At 37.9% G+C, this 19,741-nt stretch overlaps 1 protein-coding gene across 1 annotated transcript in view; it reads right to left on the bottom strand.

Moving 5' to 3' along the window:
- Positions 1 to 19,741, bottom strand: part of MYO16 (myosin XVI) — a 951,959-nt gene that overhangs the window by 761,623 nt on the left and 170,595 nt on the right. The window contains exon 3 of the mRNA XM_006894620.1: positions 12,764 to 12,834. Coding sequence (XP_006894682.1) covers positions 12,764 to 12,834 — 71 coding nt within the window. The remainder of the gene's footprint in view (positions 1 to 12,763; positions 12,835 to 19,741) is intronic.

The following is a 19,741-nucleotide window of genomic DNA, read 5'->3' as shown; positions in this document are numbered from 1 at the left end:
TTCTTCATCTGTAGTATGATTTTATAATATTTACAGTACTTTGAACAATAAATATTTGTTAAAAAATTCTGAAACTGACAATAGGCAGTATCTATAACAAATGCTACTACTAAAAAATGAGACCTATTTACAAAAAAGCAAGAAATGGACATGTGAATGAGTAGGTTATTTTTTGGGGGGGGCAAATTTTAAAAAAATATTTTATGTGTCCACTGGCCATCTGAATGTCTTTCTCTGTGAAAAGTCTTTCTTTATATTTTATCCATTTGGTAATTGGGCTATCAGTGTTTTGTTTTGTTTTTTGGAGGTCCAGGAGTTTTATGTAAACATTTGCTATGAGACTCTTTTCTGAGATGGTAAAAATCACTGACCACAAGAGAAATGCAAATCAAAATCACAATGAGATATCAATCTCATCCCAGAAGCAGTGGAAAAGTTTAGTAAAGCAGCAAGCAATAAATTTTGGAGAGGATACGGAGTGGTGGGAAACTCATACTTTTTAAAATGGTACAGCCACTCTGGAAGACAGTTTGGCATTTCCTCAAAAAATTGAACACAAAAACTTTGTATGACCCAGCTGTTCCACTACTAAAAATATATCCCAAGGAAACTGCATCTGAAATACAAATGGAGATTTGTACACCAAATGTGCATGGCAGCATTATTCACCATCAAAAGAACATGGAAACAGCTCAAATTTCCAACCACAACTGAATGGATTAAGGAATTGTGGTATGTTCACACAACTAAATATTATGCGACACTCAGGAGTTAGTATTTTGAAAAATGTTAAATAACTTGGGATAGACTTGAGAGCATTATGTTGAGTGAACTAACTCAGTCTCATAAGGACAAATGTTACATAAGAGCATTACTGGAAAAATAGAAGGATAACTAGTAAAAGGTGTATGGGAACCTGAGGGGTAAGGGGTGGGAGGAGAGGGGTAAGGATGAATAGGGGTAAAACCACAGGATTGTACAGTTTGGTTAGTGGAGGGAGGCATGGAAAGAAATGGGAAGGATCCAGGTGAAAAGACAGGGTAATGATTGGCAAGGTCCAATGGTGATTAATTTTATAAAACATAATGCATGAAAATGATTGTATGAAACTCAATATCAATAAGAAACAGTGAGAAACATAATGCATACAAATTTTGTATGCAAACCAATAAAAATTATTTTACTGAACAACAACAATAAAATATGTCTTCACTTTGCAGATGTAGATGCAAAAGGAAGCGCATGAAAGTGAAACAATATGACGTTCAATACCTATTTGGGTTGTTGTTGTTTTTATGTGCCGTGAATTCACCTGTGACTCATAGAAACCCTATGCACACTCATTCTGAATTCTGCCCTACCCTGAGCCAGTCTCATTGACTTGAACACACCTAATCCCATTGCCCCAGTTACTATGTCAATCCATCTCATCTGGGGTTTACCTCTCTTGTGCTGTTAATTCATCCTTCTAAGCATGTCCTTCTCCAAGGACTGGTCCGTCCTGGCTCTGTGCCCAAAATACATGATACAGAGCTTCAAAATCTTTGCCTCCAAGGAGAAACTTGGTTTCAACCTCTCTAAGGCAGATTTATTTGATCTCTTGTTGGTCCACGTTATGCTCAAATTCTTCTCCATCACCACAACTCAAAAGCATTAATTCTTCTGTCATTAGTTACTGTCTATTTTTCTGTCCTCTGTATCCAAGTGTTCAGTATACATTTTTAGAACCACAGAGAAAGACAGAGTACACACTGTAATGTATTTCTATCAGTCTCACTCATCCATTGCTAGAGAGCCAAAAGTGACTCAGAGTTGACCTTCCAGCAGATTTTTGGTAGCTGTAAATCACATGAGAGAAGACTTGTCTACCTAGCTTCTGCAGAATTACAGGCGAATTCAAACCTGCTCTTGATAGATTCAAACACACCACTTTGTATTTAAAGCACAATTCCCAACAGCAGAGACTACCAGATCTCCCTCCTTATTAAGTGGTATAATTCACTTAAATGTGTAAAAATTTTACCAATTTTTTTCCCATCACTTTGATTTTAAAGAAATCAGGATATTTTACCCAGTATAGTACTTTGTATTCAACACCAATTTCACAGGACAACCCTTTCAGCATATGCTTTCAACTGTGCAAAATCACTTCAGTGTCTTTGGCACTGTATCATATTGACAGAGCATGTTTATTGTAGTGTTTCTCAAAAGTTCTCATCACCACTGCCTTTCATGTGTCTTCTTTCTAGTAAATATTTATACTCTAGATTGTCTTGAGATAGATGAAATACCTTAAAACTCAAAGCTGAATAATATTTTCATTTCTACCTATTTTCAAGCAGATATGACTTCCTGCCAATTGAACCAGATTCTAACTAAAAAAAATAGGTCATTAGGAGAGAGATATTCAGATATACATTTCTGACTTGCATCCAGAAATTGTTGTCCTTTAGATAACTGTAAATATAAAATGCCCTTTCGCTCCAGCATTGATTTGCATAATGTTGGATTACCAAGACTAAGTCAGTCTATATCCCATGCATTTTGAATGTAAACTTGAACAAAATAGTAAACACTCTTTAAAAATATACCACAAAGGGAGGAGAAAATATGTGAACAGATATCAACTCAATTCTACATGCCAAGTTCTATGAATGAGAATAATTCAATGGAGTCAAAGGAACTGGTACTAACATAGTCTGCTGAGTATTGGAAATAAGAAATGGTAACATAGGTACTGTGGTGAAATTCTTGGCATTCATGTAGGAGAGTAAGTGGAGACTGGATGCCACCATTCCCACAGTGGCCACACCCTGATCAAATTTCATTTTAATGCCATATTCAGCAGAGTATCATAACAAAGATGTAAAAGCCTAGAATATGAATTCTCCAAGAATGAATGCCATGGTTCTTAGGGATCAGTCTAACGTCTGAGACACATGATTTTAAAATGTAAAATCCAGTTAGCAAATTAAATCAGAATCACATCCTTGAAAAGACTCAAAGGAGTCCATTATTTACAGGTCATGGTCACTCCACATCCTCTTTTCCAACGTTTTGTGGCTCCCTGCAATCTCTCACCCTCAGACTTCAGATGGATTTCCATACTCTCATATTCACATCATTCTGTCTGCCTGCCTCCTGCTACACCTTCCTATATGAATATCACCCACATCTTTTATCCTATCCAGGAACAGTCTGTGGACAGGGTATATTTTCCTCCATATTGATTTACTTTATTACTAGAGTTTATGCTTATAGAAATGACCTTCATGCTTTCTCTCACTTCCCCTCTTCTCTACTAACCTGTCTCCTTTTTATGGGGGGGGGGATGAAGGGACAGTAGAAAAAACAAGAAGAAGTAAATTTTTCAAGCTCAGATACTTGGTTTGGGTGTACAGGCTAGTGGTCAAGTTTCATACATCAATTATTTTTGTTATTTAATACTCATTTAATGCTTAAAAAAGATGTTTTTTTAGACATTTCCCCTAGATTCCAAATATTCTAATTTTAAAACACAGTAATGTATACTTAAGTCTCAAAATAATACTCTTGAAATACCTCCATACTAACATTGTTAATATTTTCTATGTGTGTGTGTGTGAGAGAGAGAGAGAGGAAAAAAAAATGTATTTAGAAATAGCCAGCTGGACTCAGTCAGATGATCCAAATTTTGTTGGCAACATTCAAAGCATCAAAGTCAGGAGCAAGTCAAACAAAGGCCTTCTTCTTTCCATCAGACCTAATCAAGGTGTTGACCCTGGCCACATCAATGTGACAAAGTTTTACAACTTGTCTGATTTGGTGCTTGCTGACCTTGACCTCCACAATGAACACAAGTATGTTATTATCTTCTATCTTCTTCATAGCTGACACAGTGGTCACAGGAAATGTGATGGCATACTGGTCAAGCTTGTTTCTCCTAAGGGTGCTCTTCTGAGGGTATTTGAGCTGCCTTCAGGGTCTCAGCATCCTAGGCCATGGAAGGGAAGTGATGTGGGGAATCTTTTTGTGGCTGTTGGTGCCCTTCAGGTCCTCTTGACCTTTAAAGTCTTTCCTTTGGCTTCAATTTTGGGAGGGGCAGGGGCTTTCTTCTTCACTTTCAGCATCATCTTCCTGTTAATTATTTTTTATTAAATGTTACTTCTGAGATTTAAAAACAAACAAACAAACAAAAAAAACAACAAGAACATTCTAAGAGAAGCCCAACACTACCATCCTCTTCGCTTGTCATAGTTGTTGTTGTTGGTATGTGACATTGAGTCACTTGAGATTCGTAGTGACCTTACGTACAACAACTCTGAACCATGCTCTGTCCTGAGCCAACATTACTGTCTTTGACACACCTACCCACATTATTCTAGTCACTGACTTAATCCATCTCATCAAAGGTCTTTCTCTCTTGTGCTGTCCCTTAAAACTCCCAATCATGATGTCCCTCTCCAAGGACTGGTTCTTTCTTGCAACATGCTCAAAATATGTCAGATAAAGCTTCAGAATCCTTGCCTACAAGGAGCAAGCTGTTTTCACCCTCTTTAGGACAAACTTGTTTGTTTTCCTATAAGTCAATGGTATATTCAATACTCTTCTTCATCACCATAGCTCAAAGATATCATTTCTCTTTCCACCATCCCTAGTCATTATCCAGCTTTCTGAAGCATAGCAAGTAATTGTAAAGGCCATGGTGTGGATCAGGTCCACCTAGTCTCCAGACTGACATCCTTGCTCTTCAAAACTCTGGAGAGGTCCTTAACAGCAGACTTTCCCAATGCAATGCCTCATTTGATTCCCTGGCTGCTGATACCAAGAGTGTTGATTGTAGAGTCAAGGAAACTAAAGCAGTCAACAATTAACAATCTAAACATCTTCACCGTCTATCATGATTCTGCCAATCGATCCTATGGTGAGAATCTTTGTTGTCTTGCTGTTGACCTTCAATCCATATTGATGGCTGCAGTCCTTGACCTTCTAGAGCAAGTGCTTCAGGTCTTCCGCAATTTCAGAAAGTAAGATTGCATCATCTGCATAATACAGGTTGTTGATAAGTCTTCCCCCAATCCTGATGCCACATTCCTCATCATAGAGCCCAGCCTCCCAAATGATCTGTTCTGCATATAGATTGAAAACATATGGAGACAAAACACATCCCTGACACACCCCCTTTCTTATTTTGAACAATATTACTAATTTTGCACGTAGGCAAAATCCTCCTGAAGATTATGCAGAAATGACAGAAGCAGTACATTGACAGAGAACTATCAGAAATACAAACTGGGTTTAAAAGAGGCCATGGCACTAGAGACATTATCGCTAATGACAGATGGATCTTGGCATAAATAAAGCAAAAAGTACCAGAGGAATGTTTATCTGTGTTTCATTGACTATGCAAAGACATTTGACTGTGTGGATCACAACAAATTATAGATGGCTAACCTTGAGGAGAATGAGAACCCTAGAACATTTGATTATACTTATGTGAAATTAAGTGTACTTTATTTAAAAAATCTGATTCAAAATAAAACATATGATTCTGAAGAGCTAAAAATATGTTAAATCCTGTTTTCTAAATGCCTTCATTTGAAACTATGGCAGTTTTTAATGTCCAGTATGAAAATGTCTATAGTTCTTCAAAGTGTAGTACTTTATAGAAAACTGTACTTAAAATAACTGATAATAGTTGAGTTAAACAAAACTCTGGGAAATCTCAACAATTTCCCCATCTTATGCTTGATGCCTCACACAAGCAAACATTCACTGCCTTTTCCTCAAAGGCACTCAGCTAAGAATATATAATTAGAGCCTGAGTGCTGATAAAACACCAGGCTTCATAACACAGATGCCCCAAAACTGGGGGAAACAGCAATACCGCTCACACTTGACATTTTCGATGGCTAAATTGCCTGTGTCAGTACCTAAGGCATTTTAAAACCCTGTAATTTTGTCTCTCTGGCAACCTGTAATTTTTCATTTGTTTTTATTTACTCAGTAACCCCAGGAAAAAGAAGACCTTGGTGCTGAGCCACAGTTCTTCAACAAACACTAGATTTTCTTATGTATATTTTTTATTTCTTATAATTTTTAATATACACAATAAAACATAAGATTTCTATGTGTATCATTTAGTAACATTGATTACATTCTTTGAATTGTGCAGCTATTCTCACACTCCTTTTTTTTTTTCATTTTCTACTAGCTTATTTACAAAATTCGAATACATTGTTTTCAAAAACAAATTCTTTCAATTTCTCTCACCCCCACCCCATCAAATTGTACAACCTGATGATTAATCCTCCCCTCCCCCTGCACATCCTCACCCCTCTGCTTCCAACCTCTCCCACCCCTCTTGGATCCTTATATTCATTCTACAATAATGGTTTTATACGATATTTATTTTTGTTGGACTGAGTTAGTTCACTCAGCATAATGCTCTCCCTCCTAAGTTAGGTAATAATTTAAAAAATCATTGCTGCTGTGTGCTGCATAGTATTTCATTTTGTGAATGCACAATTATTCCTATAGTCATTCATTTGTGGTTGGACATTTGGGCTATTTCCATTTTCTTGCAATGGTGAATAATGCTGCTAAGAACACTGGTGTACAAATCTCAGTTTGTGCCTCAGTTCTTATTTTCTCAGGGTACATTGTAGATGCATAATTTTCTATATCTACTTTTTACAGCCATGTAAAAGCTATGGTAGCCTACTGGTAAGAATGTGTGCTGCAATTCCAAAGACATGCTATTTAAACCCACCAGATGCTTCACAGAAGATGGACAATCTCTTCCCATATGATTGACTGCCTCTAAAACCCACTGAAAGGTCATTTGTGGGTTGGTTTGGACTCAATGGCAAACAACCATAACAACATGTATAATACAAGGTCAACGAAAGAGAGGAATACGTTAAATAGAATGGATTGACACAATGAGTGTTAACAATAGGATTGAGTATGGTTGGGATTGTAAAAACTATATGTTATTGTTAAGGGCCATTGAGTCGTAGATGACTCATAGCGACCCTATGAATGAAAGACCTGAGCACTGTTCATAGAGTTTCCTGAGGCAAGCCATTTTGGAAGTGAATGTCACTCCTGCTTCCAAGTTTGTTTTAATCAGAAAGCTCCACCAAACCCTGTCCACAATGCATTTGGCACATCAGTGTCACAAGTGTTCAGCATCACAGCAACCACAATTTACCTCTACACAGCAAATGAACAGACCAGTGTTATACCAATTAGAAGAACGTTTGACCAAAACCAATTTAAATTACGCCTAAGGGCCACAGATTAAAATTACCCACCTTAGGAGCATCATTTTCTGTGTACCAGACCCCCTGAGCTCTGCCTATGCTGTTGTTGTTGTTGTTAAGTGCCGTCAAGTCATAGACGACTCATAGCGGCCTTCTGAACAAAATACCTGAACACTTGTATAACTTTCGTTTCTCTTCTCAAATAATTTGCTCAACATACAACCCCCCCTTCTCAATTTTAAACCAAGCAGTGTTTCCCTGCTCTGTTAATTTCATTTACTTTTCTTTTGTTTTCTTGGTTATAATTATTTCTGTGTCTTTATACCCTGTTAACTAGAACTAAAATAACTTCTCATTAACTAAAATAACCTTCTTATTAACCCAAGGGATCCCTAGATCTCATTCATTTATTTTCTCTCTCTCCCTCTCTCATCTATATCTATATCTCAAATAAACTACCTTCTCAGATGATAAAAAACAAAAAGGTACCTAAGACAGGCTCTGATTTTGAAAATTCAGTCTAATCTATTGCTGTTGTGTCAATTCAAGCTTATATTGATATTATAGGACAACAAAGGCATGTCCTATAGATTTACAGTACTGCATTTATTTCCTAGAGAGCAGTTATTGGGTTTGAACCTATAACCTTTTAGTAACAGTTGAATGCTTAACTTCTGTACTACTATGGACAGCTAAACTCAGTGTTGTTTTTGTATTGTGCCATCAAGTTGGACCCACCCCATAGCTCACCTTCCAGTGGGTTTTCAGAGGCCGTAAATTGCACAGGAAGAGACTGTCCATCTTCTTCCCAAGAAACAGCTCATGGATGTGAACTGTGTATCTCTGGGACTGCAGCTCAGATTCTTACCACTAGGCCACTAGAGCCCTTTAGTGGCAAAAAGAAATAAAAGCATGTGATCCATAAATTATAATCCATTGGGTCAAAGCTATGACAGAAGCAATTTTATTTTGCTGTGAGTACTGGAAAGAAAGAGTAATTAAGTCTGCCTGTGAGAACCAGAAAAACATTTCCTAACTGATGCCTGAAGGCAGCTGACCTTGTTCTCCAGCTTTATTATCATCTGCTTATTCCTCCTGCAGATCTTCTGCAATCAGAGTTTTACTTCTCTGTCATCCTTCCTCTTCGCGGTATATGATCCTCCAATAACTAGTGCCGTTCAGATATTGTGTATTGAAGTAAGTTATGTATTCAGCAAATATACTAAATGTCTACTAGTACCAGGTATGCTCCTAGATATTCCAACTATAAGAGTCAAGAAAATATGCCAAATCCCAGGTGACATTCTGGGTACAGGAAACAGTTAATAGTCAAGTGGACTTACAATCTGTTTGACAGCCATCAGTACTAAACTCAACTCACTGGAAACATTCTCCTATGATTCCCAGTGACCATGCAGGACAGAGAATAGCTGCACATAGGATTTCCGAGGATGTAAAACTTAACTGAATTGGATTGCTATGACTTCCTTCCATGCAAAGGATGGTAGGTTCAAACCTCCAACTTTTTGCTTAGCAGTTGATTTCTTTCACTTCTTCACCACCAGCTCTCCTTAATAAGTGTTACGGAAAATGAAGGTAAAACAGAGAAGCAACTAATACAGTTGGTGTTAGATTAACAGCAAAATGGTGGGGATGGGGTATTGTACCATATAGTAAAATCTAAGGAAGGCTGTTCCACTTGAATGATATTTGAGCAAAGATCTAAAGCTAGTGAAGGAATGAGTCACTTAACTATCTGGGAAGATATGAACTGAATGGAAATAACAGCAAGAATGAGTGTGGCAGGAGCATGGTAAGCAGTCGTGAAATACCACAAAGGGCTAGTTGTGTCTAGTAAAGAGACAACAAATGGGGGTAGAAATGGAGAAAGAACACAGAGGTAAGTGGGATGAGAAGGATCATTTAGGGTGGTAGGTGGGGCTTTGAAAGTTATTTGAGTGAGAAGTCAAATTATTAGGGCATCTTGAAAGTTATTTTGGATAGAGGAGCAGAGTGATCTGGCTGCTGTGTGGGAAAAAGATTATAGGGTAGGCAATGATAAGACCTGAAGGACTAGTTAGGAAGCTGTTTATTCAGGGGGAAAGAGGTGGTGGTTTAGGATAGGGTGGTAGCTAACAAGGCCTGGCAGATGTTGCTTTTGAAGGTTAAGAGAGGAAGGGTTCATTTTATATAAGTCAAGTATGTTCTCTCTTTTTCTATCTCTGTTTCTGTATGTCTACTTCCATCTTGACCCAATCTATGAAACACACAGTGATTTCAACAATGGCTTCAAGCTTATCAGAGATGATAATTGTGGCATGTTAGGAGGTTTAGATATGTTGTTCACAGGACTTCTATGACTCATAGTCAATTCAATAGCACCTAACAATAATATTGCAGAGCAGAGAGCAGCCAGATAATTTCACTCCTCTATTCAAAATAATTTCCAATATGAGCTTATTACAGAGAGAAATATATAGATTGAGATAAAGATACTGCATCAAGAAATAGATATCAATAGATATAGGTAACATAAGGAATCAGTTGACCAGTTGCCACAAAGCTGAAAAGTCCATATTACCCAGCTATTCTACTTCTTAGAATATATCCTGAGAAAATTAGAACTGAGTACAAACAGAGATTTGTACCCCAATGTCCATATCAGCTTTATTCACCATTGCAAGAACATGGAAACAGCCTAAATATTCAACCACAATCAAATGGATTGAGAAATCATGGTGTATTAACATGATGTAATACTACACAGCATGCAGGAGCAATGATTTGAAAAATCACTGCCATAGGTTAAAGAAGGCTCAAAGGCACACAGCAACAACAACTACAACAACATATTACCATTATTATTATATTGATTGTTTTTTATTTATGCCTTTTGTTTAGAGTCAATAAGACCTCCTGTAGGGTCTGTGTATTTAAAAGTCAGTTGTTATTATATTTTGAGGAACATTCTTCTAAGTAGTACAGCACTCTTCTGTCAGTTTACTGTACTGAGGTAAGCTGGGGTTGATGTGATGCTGAACCTTGAGCCAATGTGGGTGTCAAATGCTATAACAGTTTCCTATGGTGGACAGTTTTGGTGTAGTTCTCAGTTTAAAACAGGTTTGGAAGCAGGAGTAGCATCCACTTGTTAAACAATACGCCTCTGAAAACTCTATGAACTTTGAGAAAAGACAATAGTTACAGAAAGACTTCAGGTCTTTTGTTCATAGGGCTCCTGTGGGTCGTACTCGACTCAATGCTATTAAGAACAACAACAACAAAAATGTGGGAAGTACTGGAGAGCATTATACTACGTGAACTAAATCAGCCCCATAGGGATGAATACTGTATAAGACCATTACTGTAGAAATAGAAAGATGACTAGTAAAACATATATGAAGATCCAAGTGGAGTTGGGCAGGAGCAGAGGAGTGAGGATAGGTCGGGGGGATAATCATAGGGTTGAACAAATTGATGAGTAGAGTGAGGGATGGATAAAGAAAATGGAAAAGAACAACAATGAAAAACAATGTATATGAACTTTGTAAGTAAACTAGTATAAAATATTTTTTTTAAAAAGAAAGTATATTTTAGGAAATACAATGCTATGCATTATATACCTTTGTAAACAACGTATCTAGTGAATTTGACAGCACCCAACAACAACAATATATATTTTTGCTTGGAAAAGTAGGTCAGTGAAAGGAAGTGGGATAGACTGACATAGTAACAATAATAGGCTGGCAGTGGCAGAGACTATGAAGATATCACACACAGGGCAAGGATTTAGCCTGTGGTTTATAGGTGTACTATGAGCCTTGGTCAATTTGTTGACACTTAAAAACAATAACAATACATATTTCATCATCACAACACTATAAAGCCAAAATCGGACACATACAGTTTAACTGGTTCCAACTCAATGCTCCAGTTGGTTTCTGAATTTGTAAATCTTTATGGAAGGAGATGGCCCATATTTCAACTGCAACAAATTTCGAGTACTTTAACAGCACATAAAGCATAGACTAATAACTGAAATACGTACCTCCTATTACACAGAGGGGAAAACTGAGACTCAGTGAATTTAAAAGGTTTTTAAAACAGAAAGGAGCATCTAGTTATCTATTACTTGTACACAGGAAGAGGAATGAACAAGGGAATAATTTGATGACTCGTATCCCAGACCACTTGGGGCCTGTGTTAGGTACTTATCTCTCTATTGTACCACTGAACATATGATTCTTCAATCCTGCAAGTTATTAATACAAGTATTGAGAAATATTTAAAAATCTCAATGCTTAGAAAAAATATGGAAATTAACTAGTAATGCAAATGTTACTATTTTTGTAGCAGATCAGGGGAATCTAATGTCAGTCACGGGCAAAGATAATATTAGTTAAGTTCTGATTAGTTTAAGACCATAATTCTTCACAATATGGAGAATTTATTTTTTTTGTCTTGATACAAGGGAAAAAGAAAGAAAAAGAATAGTATTTTAACCAATTCTGCCTCAGGGTGACACGTACTGTGTTGTTAAGTAGAACTGTTCCATGTCTGGCTTTAATGTTTATGGTAGCAGATGATTTGGCTTTTCTTCTGAGATGCCCCTGCATGGACAGGTTGGAAGTACAACGTGTAAACTATTTGCACTATTCAGAAATCATGTACACATTTTTAATGGACAGTTTTAGGTTATGTTAATTTTATTATTCATTAAGATCAAGTTGTAATATTTTAATTTATCCTGAAGAGCACTACACTGGATCACTGTTGACTTGTCCTTTTCTTTAGCTTTTCTACTTAACTGAAACATAACAAAGACTGTTTTTCACATGAAACTAACATAATGGTATTACTTTGACTCTCTCCTATTTATCTTTTTATGTACTTATTTGTCTGTATATTTATTCTTTCTCTAATTTTCAAAAGAAATACCAAAACAAAACAAAACCCACTCCTGCTGAGGCCATTTTTGACTCAGAGTTACTTTCCATCAGGTTTCCAAGATTGTAAATATTGAAGGAAGGAGACTCTACCCCTCTTTCTAAGAGAATGTGACTGGTAGATTTGAATAGATAACCTTTCAGTTAGCAACCTACCAATACTGCACTATGCCACCATTCTTAAATAATATAAAGTAAGTTTAAATTACATTTTTATCAGCCAGATTATTAGTAGAATTTAGTTAAAAGTACAGTAGAACAAAAAAGACAACTTACAGAAAAAACACTAGGACAACTCTATAATATTGCATAATTCGGTAAAATGTTATTTTCTTGTTGAGCATGAGCCATTTTCAAAAGCCTTGTCTTTAGGTCACAGGCTTCCCAATTGTTAAACATATAAACTTCAACAATGCAGTAAATAATAAATAATGCAACTAATTATCTCCGCTTGTTCATTTGAAGCTCACCATTTTTCTGTGCATGTCATTAAGATGCATATTTTGTTACAGAGCTTTGTGTCTATAACTTAATCCCCTTCAGTGCTTTTATACTGATGACCCCAGTTCTTACCAGATGGAGTAGGGATCCTCCTGAGGAAAGAGGAGTGTGAGGATCAGCCCCCTCCTTCAGCAGTCGAAGAACTGTAGGAATGAAAGAAGAGGAAAGAGTTATAACAAACCTCAACTCCACAGTCTGAGCCAAAACTTGTAGGATTTCGTTTATACAGAAAATGCAATAGACCATGAAATCTAAAGAGAAGGCACGGACTACGTGCAGCATTTATCTATGTATTAAGGAATGTATGATTGGTAGTCCTTCTCTTTGTACAAAATATATTCAGATTGCCATTATTATGAGTACCTATTACAGCCACACAAATTATTAAGAAGGTATTAAGTTTTCTATAGGTCTAGTTTACACATTCTTCACAAAATTGGAGATTAAAAAATACTGAACTGAGTAATAGGTGAATATTTATTATGTAAACTCCTTATGAACCATTAGCTTGAAACAAATGACATTACATTTTGTAAATTAAACTTGCATCCAATAGTAGAGACTTCATAATTTTCACAAAACATTGTGGGCCCAAGTTATTTCTTTCTAAATTTACAATGTCAAATGAATCATAATCTATATCAATTATCAAAATGAATGCACAGTAGGAAGATGACCTATGTTTCCATCTGAAAAGCAAAGGTGAATCCATTAGGAAATGGGATGCCACAGGACAATATGGGATTGATCAGATTACAACTTCTGCTACTTGAAGTGAGGCTGTAAAACAAGCCCTGATAGAAAGGGTCATCTAGTCCCTGAAGTGTTGTAGTAGTCACCACTTTGTTAATAGCAGTGGTCTAGTTTTAATTTTAAAAAAAAAAACACGCTAATGCATTTTCCTTCTGTTTAAAAACCCATGAGGGTGGGGCACTGTGGTGCTGGAGTCATCTATATTTGTTTTTTTGGTTTTTTTAACCAAACATTCTTCTAAGTGGTATATAGCACCAGTGGTCTGTGCATTGTTATACAGAGGTAACTTGTGGTTGCTGTGATGCTGAACACTGTGACACCCATGTGCCAAATGCAATAATGGTTACCCCCGGTGGACAGTCTTTGGTGGAGCTTCCCGATTAAAACAAGCTTGGAAGCAGGAGTGGTATCTACTTCCTAAATGGCTTGCCTCTGGAAACTCTGTGAACAGTGCTCAGGTCTTTCATCCATAGGGTTGCTATGAGTCGTCTACAACTCGACAGCACTTAACAACAACAACAAAAATGCATTTTCCACCCAAAAGCATATTTTTTTCCATTTCATTATGAAACACAGTTATAAAAAATTGACACAGATTTAAACTGATAGTCCATGGAAACATACTTTTAAGTGTTGCAGTAACCAGAAATGTTACTTTAATAAACCTTTATTTTGTGTGCCTCAATTATTTTATGTGCTCCAAATATTGTGCATTTCTCTGATTTCCTCAGCAGTCAAGATGGTCATGGTCAACCCTGCCAAGTTTTCTCTGCAACAAGATCATTCTCTTTAATGGGTGCAGAAGGTATGAGATGGAGACAGGCTTTCCAACTTGCAAACCAGGCCAGTTAAATGCATGCTGGCAGCTACTGTGGGGAGAATAGTAACTCTCCCACACCCAGACCATTCTGTCCTCTTCACAACTTCCCTTTATCCATTGAATTCCTTTGCCCAAGCTCTCTATAAGGAGAAATCAGACCCATTTCAATTCTCTGAGCAAACACAATACTTCGTTCTGACCTCTTTGACCATACAATCTATTCTTGAAAAAAATAGGAAAACCTAGAAAAGTGTTCCTACACTGATGTTCCAGAATGGATACATTTCTACATCTACACATTAATCAAAGACTTTCACTTGACAATTATTTTTTCTTCAATTAAAAAGTAAATTATTTTTTCCCCTTGTTTTAATTGAGATTTTAATGAAAGTTTTTAGAGAACTTTAATTTCCATTCATTTATTGTTGTACATTTTCCTCCCTGTTCCCAAGCTCACTTTTCTTTTGGGGAAAAAATAATCTTTCATTGTTGTACAATTCCCCACCCCCACTCCAGTCCACTTTACTATGCAACTCATATTCTGGACTACTGTCATGCAAATGATACCCAATCGTGCATTCCTTTTAAGCAGTTCTTTCCCTCATCTGTTTCAATGCACAGTGTACATTATTTATCCCTTCTTTTCCCCTCAACCCCGATGTCAGACCTGTTTTATCACAGTAGCATTATGTGGTATTTGTCCTTTTGTGACAGAGATATTTCACTCAGCACAATGTCCTCCAGGTCAACTATTTGTATAATATTTCATGAGTTCCTTGTTTTCAGTACTGCATAGTATTCCTTTGTGTGAATATATCATAACTTCTCTATCCATTTGTTTGTTGATGGGCACTTGGGTATTTTCCCATCTCTTTGCTCTTGTGAACAATGCAACAAGAAACATAGGTGTGCGTATATCTGCTTGGGTGGCAGTTCTGGTTTCTTTAGGGAATATTCCCCATAGTGGAAATGCTGGGTCAAATGGTATTTCTATTTTCAATTTCTTATACTTCACATCCAAGTCTCCTGCAACAACAAACTCATGATTATCAAGTTAGAACCAAGTCATAGCTGCTCCTGCAGTGGGTTTTAAGAAGCTGTAATGGAAGAGGGGGCATTATCTATCTTTTCCCTTGGAGCCAACTGATAGATTTGAGTCACCTACCTTTTGTTGGCAACACAACTCTTTAGCGAAGGCAAGAGCCTATGGTGATGAAGGAGGAAGTTCAAATTGCTCTGAAGTAACTGGCAAAAAACAAGGGTCCAGGAGTTGACGGCACACAATTGACATATTTCAACAGACACTGCCCTGGATGTGCCCACTAAGTTTTGCCAAGAAAGCTGGAGGAGAGCCAGCTGGCTGACTGACTGGAAAAGATCAAAATTTGTTCCCATTCCAAAGAAAGGTAACCCAATGGAGTGTGGAAATTATCGAAAAATATCATTAATATCACATACAATCAAGATTCTGTTGAAAATAATCCAAACACATTGGGAAGAATATGTCAACGGAGATGTGCCAGATGTGCAGGCTGGATTTAGAAGAGGTCGTGGTACCAGGGATATTATAGCTAATGTAAGATGGATCTTGGCAGAAAGCAGAGAATACCAGAAGAATGTCTATCTGTGCTTCATTGATTATGCAAAGGCTTTTGACTGTGTGAATCACAACAAGCTATGGCAGACTCTGAGAAGAATGGGAATCCCAGAACATTTGATTGTGCTAATGCAAAAGTCTGCTGTTAGGTACCTATCCAAAGTACTGAAGAACAATGGTGTCTCTCTGGAGACTAAGGTGCATCTGATACAGGCCATGGTCTTCGCAATCACTTGCTATGCATCAGAGAGCTGGACAATGACCAGGGAGGATAGGAGGAGAATTGATGCCTTTGAGCTGTAGTGCTAGAGAAGAGTATTGAGAATACCATGGACTGCTAGGAAAACCAACAGATTTGTCCTGGAAAGGGTTAAACCGGGTGGCTCCTTGGAGGCAAAGATTCTGAGGCTCCGTCTAACATACTTTGGACATCTTGTGAGGAGAGACCGGTCCTTAGAGAGGGACATCATGCTTGGGAGGGTGGAGGGACAGCGCAGGAGAGGAAGGCCCTCTATGAAGTGGATTGATTCAGTGATAGGGATAATTGGGATGGGAGTGTCAGATACAGTGCGATTGGCACAGGACAGAGCGGAGTTTAGGGCTGTTGTACATAGGGTCGCTATGAGTCGCAGGCGACTCAACAGCACATAACAACAACAACAAATGTGAAACCTATACTTGGACCAAGAGGCAGTCATCAGACAGAGCAAGGAGACACTGCATGGTTCAAAATCAAGAAGGGGGTCCATCAGGGATCTATTCTGTCTCCATACCTTTTCAACCTGTATGCAGAACATATCATCAGAGACGCTGGGCTGTACAAAGAGGAATGTGGCATCAGAATTGGTGGAAGAGTCATCCACAACCTATGTTATGCAGATGACACAACCCTGCTTGCTAAAACTGAGGAATACCTGAAGCTCTTGCTTCAGAAGGTCAAGGGCTGCAGCCGCCTATGTGGATTGAAGCTCAACATCAAGAAGACAAACATTCTCACCAATGGGCCAATTGGCAGCATCAGTATGGATGGTGAAGAGATTGAGATAGTTAACAGTTTTCGTTTACTTGGCTCCACAGTCAACACTCTTGGTAACAGCAGCCCGGAAATCAAGAGACAAATTGCATTGGGAAAGTCAGCTGTGAGGGACCTCTTAAGAGTACTGAAGAGCAACGACTTCAGGCTGGAGACTAAGGTGTGCCTGATCTGAGCTATAGTCCTCACAATTACGTGCTATTCATCAGAGAGACGGACAGTGAATAGGGATGATAGAAAGAGAATTGATGACTTTGAGCTACGGTGCTGGAGAAGAGTACTGAATATAGCATGGACTTCTAGGAGAACGAACAGGTTGATCCCGGAGAAGGTGAAGCCGGAATGCTCCTTGGAGTCAAGGACATACTTTGGACATGTTGCAACGAGGGACTGGTCCTTGGAGGAGGACATGATGTTTGGCAGAGTGGAGGGGCGATGAAGGAGAGGAAGACCTTCAATGAGATGGATCAATTCTGTGACTGGAGTGTGAGAGTAAGTGCACTTGGGATGGCTAGGTTGGCACAGGATAGAATGGTGTTTAGAGCTCTTGTACATAAGTTTGCTATCAGTTGCAAGTGACTCGATGGCACATAGCAACAACAGCTAGCTTTCCCTTTCATCTACCCATCCAGCCAGACATCCAGTCATCCATCCATCCATCAATTCATCCATCCATCCTCCCACCTATCCATACACCAATCAACTCATCCATTCAGCTCTCTGATAGTTCATTGTTTTCAAGTGTAAACTGACTGAAAATTATCTCCAAACTACACATTGTGATTTTAGCACATGGTGAATTTAGAATGCATGTACAGGTAATTTGATACCAAAGTCGTATTTCTTAACAAAATCAACCCCCCCACACACACACACAAAAACACCCATCAGGCTGGAGAATCTCAAGATTATATAAATCAATAGGTATTTTAATGCCCTAAGAATCACAAATTTTGTGTGAGATTGCCTAAATTTAGATTAAAATACTTTCTCTCAAAAGGCAGTTTCATAGCAACATTATAAGAATATGATTAGAATTGCCAGTCAAATGAAATGGCAACCACAATTCAGAGTTTCTTCTGTTACACTAAAATCTGCAAGGAAACAGCCTAAGGAAAAACAACCATCTGGGGACTAAACAGAATAATGAAGCTTAGCTTCCTTTTATAGTGTTGTCACTTGGAACTGATTCAGCATTTATTGTGTATTTGTAACTTCATCATCAAGTTGCCCCAGAATTCCATCGAGATGTCTGTGCATGAGACAAGAATTGATATTTAAAACAAATCATGCAGTCTCTAGATTTTCTGCTACTAGGATATGAAACATATTCAAATACATCAAAAATTTTGCTAAATGATTTTAATGGAAACTATGTAATTTTGAGTATCTCTATTGTCTTCAACATTTAAAAAACATAAGTCCACATTGTAATTATAATTTAAGTCTCAATTTATATTGATGGCTTATCTCTACCAATGATTGTTGTTGTTGTTGTTATTGTTGTTGTTTTTATGTGCTGTTGAGTCACCCACAACTCAGTGACCCTATGTATAACAGCCCTAAACCCTGTTCTATTCTGTGCCAATCTTATTGTGTCTGAAACATCTACCCTCATTACCTAAGTCATTGAATCAATCTTTCTCATCAAGGGTCTTCCTCTCTTGCACTGTCCTCCCACCCTCTAAAGCATAACGTCCCTCTTCAAGGACTGGTCCCTCCTTGCAAAATGTTCAAAGTATGTCAGACGAAGCTTCAGAATTCTCGTCTCCAAGGAGCAGTCTGGTCTCACCCTCTCTAGGATGAATCTTGTTTGTTTTCTTAGCAGGCTATGGTTTTTTTTTCAATACTCTTCTCCAGCACCATAGCTCAAAGACATCAATTATCCTTCTATCATCTCTAATCATTGTACAGCTTTCTGATGCATAGCAAGTGACTGCATAGACTATGTTCTGGATCAGGCATATCTTAGTCTCCAGGATGATGTTGTTGCTCTTCAGTACTCTGGAGAGCTCCCTGACAGCAGACTTTCCTAATACAATTTGTCTCTTGATTTCCTGTCCGCTGGTACCAAGAGTATTGATTGTGAAGCCATGCAAACTAAAGTTGTTACCAATCTCAGTCTTTCACCATCTATCATGATGATGCCAATTGACCCAATGGTGAGAATCTTTGTTTTCTTGATGTTGAGCTCCAATCCATATTGAAGCCTGCACTCCTTGACCTTCTACACTAAAAATATTTAAACACTCTGCCTTCAAATAAATTCTGACTCCTACAGACCCTATACAATAGATAAGAACTCTTCTTTAGGGTTTCTAAGACTGTAAAATTTTATGGACGGAGATTGTTTTCATCTTTCTCCAGAGGGTTGGATGTTGAGTTCAAACTTCCCTCTTTCTGGTCATCAGACTTATGCTTACTTTAAGAGGCTGTGGAACTAGGGACATCAGAGTCAATGCCAGATGAATCTTTGTTGAAAACAGATAGGAGGAATGTCTATCTCTTTCATTTACTACACAAAGGCATTTGACTGTGTGGATCACAACAAATTGTGGCTAACCTTGAGAAGAATGAGAAAACCAAAACATCTGAGTGTGCTTATGCAAAACCTATGCTTGAACCAGAAATTAACAGTCATTACAGAGCAAGAAAACACTGAATGGTTCAAATCGGGAAAGGAGTGTGTCAGGTATGCATCCTGTCTCCATACCTTCTCAATCTACATGCAGAACAGATCATTTGGGAAGCTGAGCTTTATGAGGAAGAATGTGGCATCAGGATTGGAGGAAGTCCACTCAACCTCCTGCACTATGCAGATTATACAACCCTGCATGCTGCAATTGA

This window comes from Elephantulus edwardii, unplaced genomic scaffold (assembly GCF_000299155.1).
Source record: "Elephantulus edwardii isolate Elephantulus edwardi_28Jun2011 unplaced genomic scaffold, EleEdw1.0 scaffold00147, whole genome shotgun sequence".
NCBI lineage: Eukaryota > Metazoa > Chordata > Mammalia > Macroscelidea > Macroscelididae > Elephantulus > Elephantulus edwardii.
This window is presented reverse-complemented; position numbering and strand designations above follow the sequence as displayed.